The 13,576-nt window shown below is 36.0% G+C and overlaps 1 protein-coding gene across 1 annotated transcript in view; it reads right to left on the reverse strand.

Moving 5' to 3' along the window:
• MALRD1 (MAM and LDL receptor class A domain containing 1) overlaps positions 1–13,576 on the reverse strand; it is a 682,931-nt gene that overhangs the window by 593,789 nt on the left and 75,566 nt on the right. The window contains exons 6-9 of the mRNA XM_012499583.2: positions 12,421–12,522; positions 11,355–11,501; positions 6,949–7,115; positions 1,397–1,489 (exon numbers count right to left, since the gene is read on the reverse strand). Coding sequence (XP_012355037.2) covers positions 1,397–1,489; positions 6,949–7,115; positions 11,355–11,501; positions 12,421–12,522 — 509 coding nt within the window. The remainder of the gene's footprint in view (positions 1–1,396; positions 1,490–6,948; positions 7,116–11,354; positions 11,502–12,420; positions 12,523–13,576) is intronic.

Below are 13,576 nucleotides of genomic sequence, written 5' to 3' on the forward strand. Positions count from 1 at the left end.
GTATGCTGCCACATACTGTTCCCATAATGAATATCATACATGTAAAAATTATTAATGTGGCCGGGCATGGTGGCTCAAGCCTGTAATCCTAGCACTTTGGGAGGCCGAGGCAAGTGGATCACGAGGTCAGGAGATCGAGACCATCCTGGCTAACACGGTGAAACCTCGTCTCTACTAAATATACAAAAAATTAGCTGGGCGTTGTGGCGGGCACCTGTAGTCCCAGATATTTGGGAGGCTGAGGCAGGAGAATGGCGTGAACCCAGGGGGCGGAGCTTGCAGTGAGCGGAGATCCCGCCATTGCACTCCAGCCTGGGGGACAGAGCGAGACTCCGTCTCAAAAAAAAAAAAAAAAAAAAAAAATTATTAATGTATAGCTGTATATTTTCATAGCAGCAAGAGATAAGATATGCAGAAATGATGTCAATTTGAGGTTCAAAAATTGATGGGTTTAAACTTAGATCTCAAAGGCCTATAATTATTGAACAGCTAATTACATTACATATCCACTTGAGAACCTGGAATAACTCTCAAATTCATTTTCTTTACATTTTACTTTGTTTTATCTTTGAGTTAAAACAAAATTTAATCTCCAGTTTATGAAAAAAGAAACTTGTTTAGTACCTGAGAAGTTATAATAACAGGTATCAGCCTACAAAAATTAAATAGTGTCAAAATGTTAACTCAATAGGCTGTGACAGGATGTATAAATGGAATATCACTATAAAGAAATGAAATTGGTTTCATAACCCACACATACAATCAGTATCATCATTTTATACTCACACTCCAGCATAAATAAACTTATACATTCCATATATCATGTTGGTGCAAAAATAATAGAGGTTTTGGCCATTGAAAGTAATGGCAAAAGCCACAATGGCAAAAGCTGCAATTACATTTGTACCAACCTAATACAACACAAAACACCAATTTAATTTTTAAGAGACAGCATTCCTATTGAGCCTATGTATGTTTCATATGTTTCTTGGTGTAGATAGAGCTATCCATATGTAATAAAGATATGAATTACTGCATTCAAAACATTTGCCTATACTCTACTAAGTTTCAATACCAGTTTACTATTTATCTACTTGATAATGCAATTTGTTTCCCTGGGGCAAAGCATGGTGCTGGGGAGCAAGAAAGGAAGGCTGTGGAGAATGAGGAAGCTGTGAACAAGAGTGGATGCACTCTACTTCCCCTGCCATGGGAAATTTGGTCTCAGGAGGAAAAGGTACAATTTAAAAAGTAGGCAATCACTCTCCCCGAATATACAAGTACACATCCCTAACTTAAATGCTAATTTAACTTTAGCAGTGCATGATCAATTTATTACTGCAAAGCTAAAACTTAAACCATGATAAAAAAAAATGCTTTTTTTTTTCTTTCATACCTTAAATGTCTTCAGACCTTCTGGTATTAACACATCTGCTTTCACCCATTGGCTGTGAGTTGATATGTTGTATGTCCAAAATATTTCTTCTTCCTTTGATTTGAAGAGAAAGACATCACTCATCCCCCATATTCTAATCTTCACATTTACATACGTGTTCTCTTAATTACATTTTAGTAGGTATTACCTTACCTGTATGATATAAAGTACTAGGAAATCTAAAGTCTTGGTAGTAAAATTGAAAAAAAAAGAAAATGAAGCATGTTTATGTAGTAAAGCTGCTTTTTGTAGATAAACAGTATTGGGATGGAACAAAAATTTGGATGAAATCTTTAAAAAAAACAGTACTATGCTTCAAAAATAAAATTCTAAATAACAGTTAATAAAATCAGCAATTTAAATGTTGATCTCAAAAACATTATTACATTTTGTAATATTGCCATGATACTAGAAAAGAAAAAGATTACAGGCAAACAATATAAAGGTTAAAAATCTTATCAGATGCATTTTCTGCACAATTTCAATTTATACTAAATATTTTTTCCTATGGAAACATTTGGTCCAAGTTCCAAACAATACAGTTATTTTCTGAAAATTATATTCTTAATTTGGTCAGTCTATCAAAGGCCTATTTACATCTTTTAGAGAAATCTATGTCATGCACCTGTACATTTTCAGATTGCAAAATGTATGTAAAATTGTTACTACATGCTATGAGTGTAGTAACAAGCCTTTACTGCATTCAAAACATGTATTGAGTGTAAAAAGCTCAATAAAAGTCTATAGTGAAACTTCATCTCTACTAAAAATACAAAAATTAGCCAGGCATGGTGGTGGGTGCCTGTGATCCCAGCTACTCAGGAGGCTGAGGCAGGAGAATCACTTGAACCCGGGAGGCGGAGGTTACAGTGAGCCAAGATGGCACCACCGCACTCCAGCCTGGGTGACAGAGCATGAATCCGCCTCAAAAAAACTAAATAAAATAAAAAAGTCTATAAGGTACTCGAAATTTTGTCTAATGGCATGTATGGCATTGGCATTATGATTTATGATGATGCTTTTGTACTCTGAAATCTTATTTTTATTTACATTTTATTAGACATTCAAATTGACATTTCTTCCCAAAAATAGACCAAATTGTTCATAATGTTTACATATAGAATGCATTGATTTTTTAGGTAACAATATGGTAAAAATGTGAAGATTGACATAATTATGTCTCAGGTTGAGCTCTGTGCCTGGCTCTGCCCCACTTTCTAGCATGAGATAAAAAACAGCCCTGAAAGGCAACATCTTGTTGTAATCCAAATGATACGTGATATCAATATTTGTCTCCTCACTCAGCCTCACATATTTTATGCATGCCCAAGATTTTCTAAAAATGAATCTACTTTCAACTTAGTCCTGCACCCTCAGATGCCTACTCCAAATTTCCAAGTTCTAAATGTTTCAGAAGATAGTCTAAATCCATTACAATTTACTTCTTTACTTATTCATATCAACTGTGAAGATTTCTACAAGACAATGAAGCACATGGGGTGGACATATTTTTGGCTGATAGCTTTCATGGCGGATCAGGATGAACTGCAGTTATAAAAAGTTGAGACAAGCAACTAATTTTTCTTCTGCTTATTTCTTACAGAACTTCAGTTATTTAGCATCAAAACACTTACACCCTCCACAGATGCTTTTAGTGACACCTCTTGGCAAATTGCATTCACCACTTTCCCCCGCTTTTCATTTTATGAAAATAATTTAGAGCTATTGTTCTCCTTTTTCACACTAATTGATTCCCCTCTGCTCCCCATGAAGATGGGTGGACTTACATTTTTTTAAAAAGTGAGCAGTGTTCTTTCCAAACTTAAATGGTTTTTCATAAGCCAAGTTCATAGTACACAGTGAACGAGATCTAGACTTTTCTATACATTTTCCAGTCTGATGGCACTAGCAATGTTTTGTAAAAAGAATTTATTCTAAGTGAAATCAGGTTTCATTTTGTTTCTGTTCTTACTCTCCCTCTTTCTAGTTACTTTTCACAGGTGTTAATGTAAAAAAGAAATCTCCAACTCAGCAAAGCTTTTCAAGTGATGTTCTACTTTTATCTTAAAATCAGTAAATAATTTTTTAAAAATATATCTTTGCTCCCCCAGTCCAGGATCAAGAATGCTGATTTACCTTTCAAGAAAAATATTTAATGTATTTATTAACACTCTATCTCTTAGAGATGCCAGTCTATGCCCTTCTCTTCCAGTGAAGAAATCAAGAGTACCAAAGTCCATCTTGTTTGGTTTCACTACTTTTGATCACATCTAGGAATAAGGCCATGTAATTTGGTAAAGAATTACAAGTAAATTTGGTTGTAAAGAAAAATTACACGTAAATTTCTTGGTAAATAATTATATGGAAACTCTACACAGAACAAAAGTAAGCTGTTGCTATGAGTATTATTTTATAGATCATGGACGTAGATCTAACCCAAGAATGGTTAGATGGTACAAACTAGAATCGCTACACACTTCAGCTGATTCTAAAGAGTGAACTTTTTATTTAACAACTTGCCTTCACCTGAGTTTTTCACTGCTCAAGTTCTAATGTCCTCTGGAAATAAAGAAAACAACCTTCAGCATTCTTGCTAGATATTTCTTGGCTTACCTGCTCACATTTATAGAGTAATAGATATTCACGACAGAAAACAGCATTCTATTCATGGAAAGATGTAAATCATCATTTTCATGAAGAGCTATTTTTTTGAATGACAGGTTTGGAGTCCTTTTAAGTGTGTGATAAAACATTGACTTGGGACTTAAATGTACTTTGATACAGATTTTGCATCAGTGAGTAACTTATGTATAGAGGATAGCAAATAGTGTCAGAAAAGACAGGACACCTCACAGGATACTAACGAATCAAGCATCAGTCAACAGTCTCTAAGATGTACAACCATTTGGTTCTGGTAAATACACCAGATCATTTCCCTATGATTAACTTATTTTCTTATAATATGAGAGACACAATCTTGATAACTGTATTACTGATTAATAGAGTTAATGAAGTGTGGTATCTAACATCATTTATATATGATGTAATACTTGAAGCCAATTTGTTTTCACTCCTTTCTTGTATAGTTCTAAAGCCACCAGAAGAATGGCACTGCTCATTTTCAGTAATTCCAATCTACATACATTCATAATTACATACATACTAAATACACACATTCGTAATTACACAATACATATACACATTCATAATTACATACACAATACATACACACATTCATAATTAAATACATAATTCCATTCTACATGCATTGAAACTATTAAAATACATCACTAATTTTCAGAGCAGATTAAAATAATCCTCAGGATTAGACCATATTATCATACAAATTTCTACTTAAATTTAGGCTAAGAACTCATTCAATTTTAATGAAATAATTATCTGTCATCTGAAAAGCACTACCATAGGCCCACATATATAATTTAAACATTTTTAACCATAATTTAAACTCAATGAAATTATTCTAGAATTTCTCTAGTATGCCTTTATTGAAGAAGGAGTTGGAAATTATAGAATGTTGCAGATTGCATGGAGGCTCATTGGGATTGGTTCAAACAGCACAGGTGACAGCAACTGAAATATTGAGGCATGAATGGTGGAACATACATGCATACAGTTAAATTTTTTCTCCCTTCCTTTTCGGTAAAATTAATCCCACCTATCTGGACAGTTTGTAGTGCTGCAGGAAGGATAGGGCGATGTTGTCTCCTTTTCTTCCTCCCCCCCACACCTTACCAAATGGAATGAAACATATTAAATAGATTGCAGGGCAGTGACTGCAAGGTACTATTGCAAAAATCACAAAAACATAACAAGTTCTAGAATGCCAGGAAAATTATACCTCATCCAATTAAAAAAGAATGTATATACATATGTATATTACTTAATATATCTGTATGTGTGTATATGGATGTGTGGGGAGATGTATATATATCACATTCACATCTATAGACATGTGATATATGTATATATATATCACATCCATATTTATCTATATATTTACATCTATATGGATGTGTAGAGATATATATCTATAGCTATAGATATCTCATATCGATATAGATGTAATGTGAATCCATATAAATATGGATACATAAAATAATATGTTATTTGTTACATATTATATTACATATAATTATGCATTATATATTATTTATTAAGAATATATTTATTCATCTCCAGTTTCTGGCAGAGAGTTCCCAAAAACCTGTTAATTTCCTAATCAATAGGGATGTTAATAGAATCTTAGGGGACTCATCACCAGAAAGATCAAGCTACGATTAGAAGCTTGGAACTTTCAGCCCCACCTCTTCGGGGAAGAAGAGAGGGGCTGGAAATTGAACTAATAATTGATCATAGCTATGTGATGAATCCTCTATACAAATTCCTGAAGTACAGGTTTCAGAGAGCTTCCAGATTGCTGAACACGTGCTGGTTCCTGGAGGGTGTACACCCGGGAATGCATGGAAGCAAAGCACCACCCCTCTTCCCACATACCTTGCTCTATTCATCTCTTCCATATGGTTTTTCATCTACATTTCTAATAATAAATGGGTAAACATGAGTAAAATGTTTTCCTGAATTCTGTGAGCCATCCTAGCAAATTCTCAAACCTAAGAAGAGGGCCATGGGAACTCTGATTTATAGGTGGTAGGAAAGAGGCACAACTCACAATAGAAAGCTTGTGATTGACATCTGAAGTAGGGGTAGTCTTGTGGGCCTGAGACCTCAACCCATGGAATCTGTACTATCTCCAGGTAGCTAGTGTCAGAATTGAGGCAAATCATAGGACACTCAGTTGGTGTCTGCTAGAGAAATGAATTGCTGTGTTGGAAAAAAAACATGCATGTGGTGTCAGAAGTGAGATATTGGGAGTGCTGAGTGCGTAAGAGTAGAAAAAGCAGGGTGTTTTCCCATACTATGGAATCAGCTGTCAGTTTGTTTTTATCTGTTATACTAATTGGAGTACTCACTCAACTTTACACTTTAGAACTCATTGAGCATATTGGACAAGGAGAGAGAGAAGAAGGACTCACTCTACCCAGTGTGCCATTTTTCAATATTTAATCGATAATTACCAGTCTTAAAAATTATGTCTACTGCTACCCAAACAAGTAAGTTTTAACCATTATATTTATAGTTCAAATGATATATAGATGTAATATCCAAAACAGATCACAACAGAGCTTCAGTACAGAGCTCACAATACAGAATCTCAGCTATCTCATTTTTATTAGATCTATACTTTCTTTAATACACTTTCATGAATTTTGAAAACGGTATGAAATAATATTGGGCAAGTTATCACATTAACTTTTGTACATGAGAGTGTTCCCTATGCCAGTTTCTTAATAATTCTTTTTAAAAGTATACCAAATAAAGTCAAGTTAAAGAATAAAAGCCTATGCGCAACTGAGAAATTGAAACACAAGTTGCCAAGAGTTAGAAACTTCATTGATTCCATGAATTTGAAATAAATGCAACTTTCTTCTTACCTTATTATTATACAGTCTTACTCTCAGGACACTGCTTTCCATAGCATAATAGAATTGAAGATGACAGCTCTTGCCCAGGCAATGACACACAGAGCTATTTAGATAAGCCCTGCTGTCTAAATGGTTAAGAGTGAAAGCATGCTTAGCCCCTACCCACACATAATAACCTGAAAGATAAAACAAAAATAAGCAATTTAGGAAAACATTAGCTTCTTTCTGTCTGACTAAAACTATTACATTTCTGAAGTTTTCAAAACCAGACTTAAAACACAAATATTTTACTTAAAAGGATAGAATGCTTTCAAATGATTACATCAACTACAAATAACAGGTTTTCATTGTTATATATTATTTCTAATATGTAGAGAAATCTCCCAATTTCTATAATCAAAATTTGATAATATCCTTTTGTAAAAATTCAAGATTCCTATAAAAGAAACCTACATATACAAATTGCTATACCACCAAATTATTGTCATTTTCTTTTAAATATCACAATTCAATCCTTTTTTTAATCAAGAATTTCTCTTCATCCTTCCCAGAATTCTTGCCCCTCTGGATGATTTTTTGATTTACTTTTTGTAGAAAATCCTTTATAGTTTTAGGAAATACAACTTAAAATGCCTTCTTTCTTACCAAGCCACATAGAGGTATGAGATATCTACAGTCCTTTTAAATGTCACCTATGGATTTTGTTTTACATAAAGATACTGTATATAAGTTTTTCCCCATCTGATATTTAAAACCAATTTGAGCTGTTCTTGAACTTAATAACATTGACAACACAGATTTATAAAGAGATTTCTATAATTTTACAACTTCATTTTCAAAAATAAAGTCTGAAATTGCTTCTTCATGCTACTGAAACTGCTACATGTCTCTGATGTTTATTTAAAAAGAAGTCTCTAAGGAAACCCAAATACAACAAGAAAGACAAAAACAGGAACGTGAGACCAAATTTTAGCCTCAGATATTTACAGCTACAGCAAATACTAAGCATAATATAATCCTTAGCTGGATAAACGTAATGTAAAAGCTTACACTATTTACATTAATGTCTTTTACACAGTAAATCATGTCTGACTTTCAACAGAAAATTACAAGGCACCTGCAAGGCAAAAAGCAGTTTGAAAAGAGTAATTCTAAAAAGTAAAGTCTATTAATCTTTTTGAAAGTAGTCTGTACACTATTCACAATAGCAAAGACATGGAATCAACCCAAATGTCCATCAATGATAGACTGGATAAAGGAAATGTGGTACATATACACCATGGAATACTATACATCCATAAAAAGGAATGAGATCATGTCTTTTGCAGGAGCATGGATGGAGCTGGAAGCCATTATCCTGAGAAAACTAATGCTGGAACAGAAAGCCAAGCACCACATGTTCTCACTTATATGTGGGAGCTGAATAACTTGAACGCAGACACAGGGAGGGGAACAACACACACTGGGGCCTGTTGAGGGGTGAGGGGAGGGAGAGCATTGGGATAAATAGCTAATGCACACTGGTCTGTTTTTTTGTTTTTTTGAGACGGAGTCTCGCTCTGTCGCCCAGGCTGGAGTGCAGTGGCGCAATCTCGGCTCACTGCAAGCTCCGCCTCCCGGGTTCACGCCATTCTCCTGCCTCAGCCTCTCCGAGTAGCTGGGACTACAGGAGCCCGCCACCATGCCCGGCTAATTTTTTGTATTCTTAGTAGAGACGGGGTTTCACCATGGTCTCGATCTCCTGACCTCGTGATCCACCCGCCTCGGCCTCCCAAATTGCTGGGATTACAAGCGTGAGCCACCGCGCCCGATCTGCACACTGGTCTTAATACCTAGGTAATGGGTTGACAGGTGCAGCCAACCACCACAGCACGTGTTTACTTATGTAACAAACCTGCACATCCTGCACACGTAGCCTGGAACTTAAATAAAATAAATAATAATAATAATAATAATATTACTGCTATCTCCAAAAAAATAAAAAATAATAATCTGCACAATAAAATATATAAATATAATGCTAAAGACAGCAAAAACTAATTATATTTATAAATTGTACAAAAAAGAAAATTTCATACAATTCTAATACATTCTATTAAAAACATATTAAGATACACTAGGAAATAAATAAGAAAATATTAGCAAGTATAAACTTAAAACAAAAATAAATTAAGACTTTAAATTAAATGTCCAATAGGCAGAATATAACCTGGACTAGCCATAGTGTCAAAGAGAAAATTCATGTACCAGAAGCCCTGAAATGTAACTCAAAATAGAGTAAATTATATAGAAAATAAAAAGGAGCAGTCAAGTTATGGAGTGTGAACATTAGTTGTGTTTAATAGAAACTCAAGATGAAAAGATTAGAGGGAGTAAGAGAGAATTACTTGAATAGAATAACATAATTTCTGCAAGTGATGATATGTGTGCATTCTGAGCATTAAAAATTAAACATGTACTCATTCCTGCACTCATCATACTGAACTTTTCAAATAACAAAGATAAAGAAACATTTTTGAAATCTGCATTAAACTGGGCCGGGCGTGGTGGCTCAAGCCTATAATCCCAGCACTTTGGGAGGCCGAGGCAGGCGGATCACGAGGTCAGGAGATCGAGACCATGGTGAAACCCTGTCTCTACTAAAAATACAAAAAAAAAAATTAGCCGGGCGTGGTGGCAGGCGCCTGTAGTCCCAGCTACTCGGAGAGGCTGAGGCAGGAGAATGGCATGAACCTGGGAGGCGAAGCTTGCAGTGAGCCGAGATTGCGCCACTGCACTGGGCGACAGAGCAAGACTCCGTCTCAAAAAAAAAAAATCTGCATTAAATTGAAAACCATTACATGCACTCAGACTTCTCCGTCACTATAGCACATATCAGAAGCTAAACAGGGAAAATCACCGTGTACTTAGAAATTAAAAAAAAAATTCTAAAATTGTGTGACCAGATAAATTATTATTTCGAAGTGAGAACAATTTTAAAACATTTTAAGTTTACAGGTACTATGGGAGCTCATCACCACAGATCTTTTCTAAATAAAAGAACAATTGATTAAAGAGTCAACATTTGCAATGCAATAAGGGAACCAAGAAGGAAAGCATAAAATCTAAAAAACAATGGTGAGTAAGAAAAATAATGAAATATATAACCTTAATAATTATAAGTAGCATAACAAGATATTGAACTTAAAACTCTTTATAATGTTCAAATGTAACTCAGGACCAAAAAATAATTAAATGGTAGTTTGGTCTTTCTCATACTCAAGAAGGCAGAAATACTAAAGCACTTTAGGTTTTGTTAAAGAAATTTCATATAAAGAATATATCCTAAAAATTAAGAATAGTCATAACAATAAGATATATAAATTAAAGCTTCCAGATCAGTGAAAAAAATAAAAATAAAAATGTAACAATACTCACCCCTCCAAGAAAAGGAAGAAAGAAAAAAAGCAAAAAGAATAAAAGTAAACAGAAAATACAAATTTATATGTTAGCAAGAGGAAGAAACCGATTGACAACACAGCGGTGTTGAAGGAAAGAGAGAAAGTGAGAAAAGAAAGGAAGGAAGGAAGGAAGGAAGAAGAAGGAAGGAAGGAAGGAAGAAAGAGAGAGAGAGAGAGAGGGAGGGAGGGAGGGAGGAGGGAGGAAGGAAGGAAGGAAGGAAGGAAGAAAGAAAGAAAGAAAGAAGAAAGAAAGAAAGAAAAAGAAAGAAAGAAAGAAAAAGAAAGAAAAAGAAAGAAAGAGAAAGAAGGAAAGAAAGAAAGAAAGAAAGAAAGAAAGAAAGAAAGAAAGAAAGAAAAAGAAAGAAAGAAAGAAAGATAGAGAGAAAGAGCTAGCAGACTTGGCCGGGCATGATGGCTCCCACCTGTAATCCCAGCACTTCCGGAGGCTAAGGTAGGGGGATCACTTGAGGTCAGGAGTTCGATACCAGCTTGGCCAACATGGTGAATTCCTGTCTCTACTAAAAATTCAAAAATTAGCCAGGCATGGTGGCACATGCGTGTAGTCCCAGCTACTTGGAAGGCTGAGACAGAAGAATCGCTTCAACCCAGGAGGCGGGGGTTGCAGTGAGCCGAGATCTTGCCACTGCATTCCAGCCTGGGTGACAGAGTGAGACTCTGTCTCAAAAAAAAAAAAAGCTAACAGGCTTAACAAAAAAAAAAGCCTTTTTGTTCACACAATAATAACTCCTGAAGCAAGTAATAAAACTTAAAAAATATTGTTAACCTAGTATAATTCTTCTTTTACACTGTTGGAAACATAATTGTTATTTTCACCTTCAGCTCCTATGGCAGAATGTATTTTCAATAAAATATACTCAGTATATTCACCAAGGCCTCCTATGTAATGTCTTACAACTAGTCACCACAAAGCAGAATTCTGAAAGTAATACATAAAAGATATTATTTTTTTTCTACCTTCATCATCACCTCCTTGATCCCGCTGAGGTGTGGATTCGAATGCAGGGACCTCTCTCGCTTTTGTGCGCATCCAGGAAATTCGGCCAGCAGATGTTTCTGACGTCCACTCACACATGTCAAATTCAAACCCACAGGCCTGACACACTAAACGGGAGAAAAAGATCTTGGTGGACTATTAGTCTGCTAGAGTGGCTGCTTAACCAAGTTATGTGTTGTAATCAACCAAAAGGCTTATATACACACATACACATCAGCATACACTAATTTATATCTGTAAGTTGGGATTCAATAAGACTTAGAGTGTACCAGCAACTCCATTTTGCAAAAGTTTCTCAGTTGATCCACGTGTACAATATCCTCTCAAATGAGACCCATTGCCATAAAAAAGGAGATTCCTAGTTTTTCTTGTATGTGTCACCACTTCAGTCACAATATGTTTTAATTTTTTTAAGAGACAGGGTCTTGTTCTGCCACCCAGGCCAAATGCAGTGGTGCAATCATAGCCCACTGTAGCCTCAAACTCCTGGGCTCAAGCAATCTTACAGCCTCAACATCCCAAGTAGCTAGGACCACAGGTGCACGCCACCATGCCCAGGTAATTTTTTTTTTTTGGTAGAGATGGAATCTTGCTATATTGCCCAGGCTAATTTTGAGCTCTTAGCCTCAAGCAATCCTCTCATCCCGGCCTCCCAAAGTGCTGGGATTACAGGCATGAGCCACCATACCCAGTCAACAATTTTTAAAATGGCTTTATATTTTACCTTATCTACTTTATGGGATTAGATTAGTTAGTTTAAATTATTTACTATTCATAATCACACTGAAATTTTACAGAAGAAACATTGCATATAATTCTACAATGGCTTTAGTTTGTTTCACAAAATGACATCGCCTTAAATTGATGTATTTAGTATAAACCACCACAGCCTCCCAATAACACTCCAGCTAAAACTAGGACATTAATGTCAACAAAGGTTGGCGTGTGCATATTCCTGTGAGTGGTCTCTGAGTCTCACATATTGCATATACATCAGAAAAGTGAATATCTCAATTTAACACTTACAGCTCAACTCTTCATCTGTAGCATCAAATCTGCAGAGATCTGTATCTGGATGGCATAGCTCCTGCTCAGCATTCAATGCTTCTTGACACAGTAAAATTCCATCTGTTAAATTTAAAGATTGGCAAGAAGTGAAATGCAGGTGCAACTGGAAAGACTCAAGTATTTTGTTTTAATGTTAATATTCATTCTACAAAGCACTCTATAACCAATTTCTCTTTATGGTATCATCACCCTTTAGGTAACCCTATCTCTCTCACTCACAAACGCACACACACCACTCAAATAGAGACAGAGAAAAACAGAACAAAACAACCATGCCAATGTTTTGGGATTTTAATCATATCTCCGTAGTGACTGGCAAGCCCCAAAGCCAATCGTTCATAGGAGTAAAAAAATTGCCCTAATGTTGGAACTCAGAGTCTACTACTTGAAGGACAGTTGTACATGTGTCCAATACAAGATATGGTGTCCCCTTAAACCTGGAAGGTGGATCTTCCCTGGAACTGCTTTCTCTGGAGCTTTCTCAAATTGTGCCTGTCGGCCGGCCATGGTGGCTCACACCTGTAATCTCAGGCATGGGCTGTACTTTGGGAGGCCAAGGTGGGTGGATCACCTGAGGTCAGGAGTTCAAGATGTGCCTGGCCAACATGGTGAAACCCCGTCTCTACTAAAAATACAAAAATTAGCTGGGTGTGGTGGCATGCGTCCATAATCCTGGCTACTAGGGAGGCTGAGGCAGGAGAATTGCTTGAACCCAGGAGGCGGAGGTTGCAGTGAGCCAAGGTCACGCCACTTCACTCCACCCTGGGCGACAGAGCAAGACTCCATCTCAAAAAAAAAAAAAAATTGTGCCTGTTTTTTTGTTTTCTTTTCCCCAAGCCCCCCAATATCAGACTTGAAGGTAGACTAGGAGTCCTTCCTGCCCATATACCACTTGCAGACAATTCTCCCTCTGACCTTCCTAAATACCCAAGCTTTGACTCTCATGTCAAATGGCACCCCTCACTGTTCCAGCTTGTTACAATCACCTACAGACACTGTAGGTGAGCCCTGAGGATACCCTGCCCCTCAACCCCTGAAGATTCTAGCTCTGAGCTCACTGTCATTCTTTGTCATTTTAGTATTCACTTTTATTTGCTTCTCGGTTTCTTGATCT

This window comes from Nomascus leucogenys, chromosome 9 (genome assembly GCF_006542625.1).
Source record: "Nomascus leucogenys isolate Asia chromosome 9, Asia_NLE_v1, whole genome shotgun sequence".
NCBI lineage: Eukaryota > Metazoa > Chordata > Mammalia > Primates > Hylobatidae > Nomascus > Nomascus leucogenys.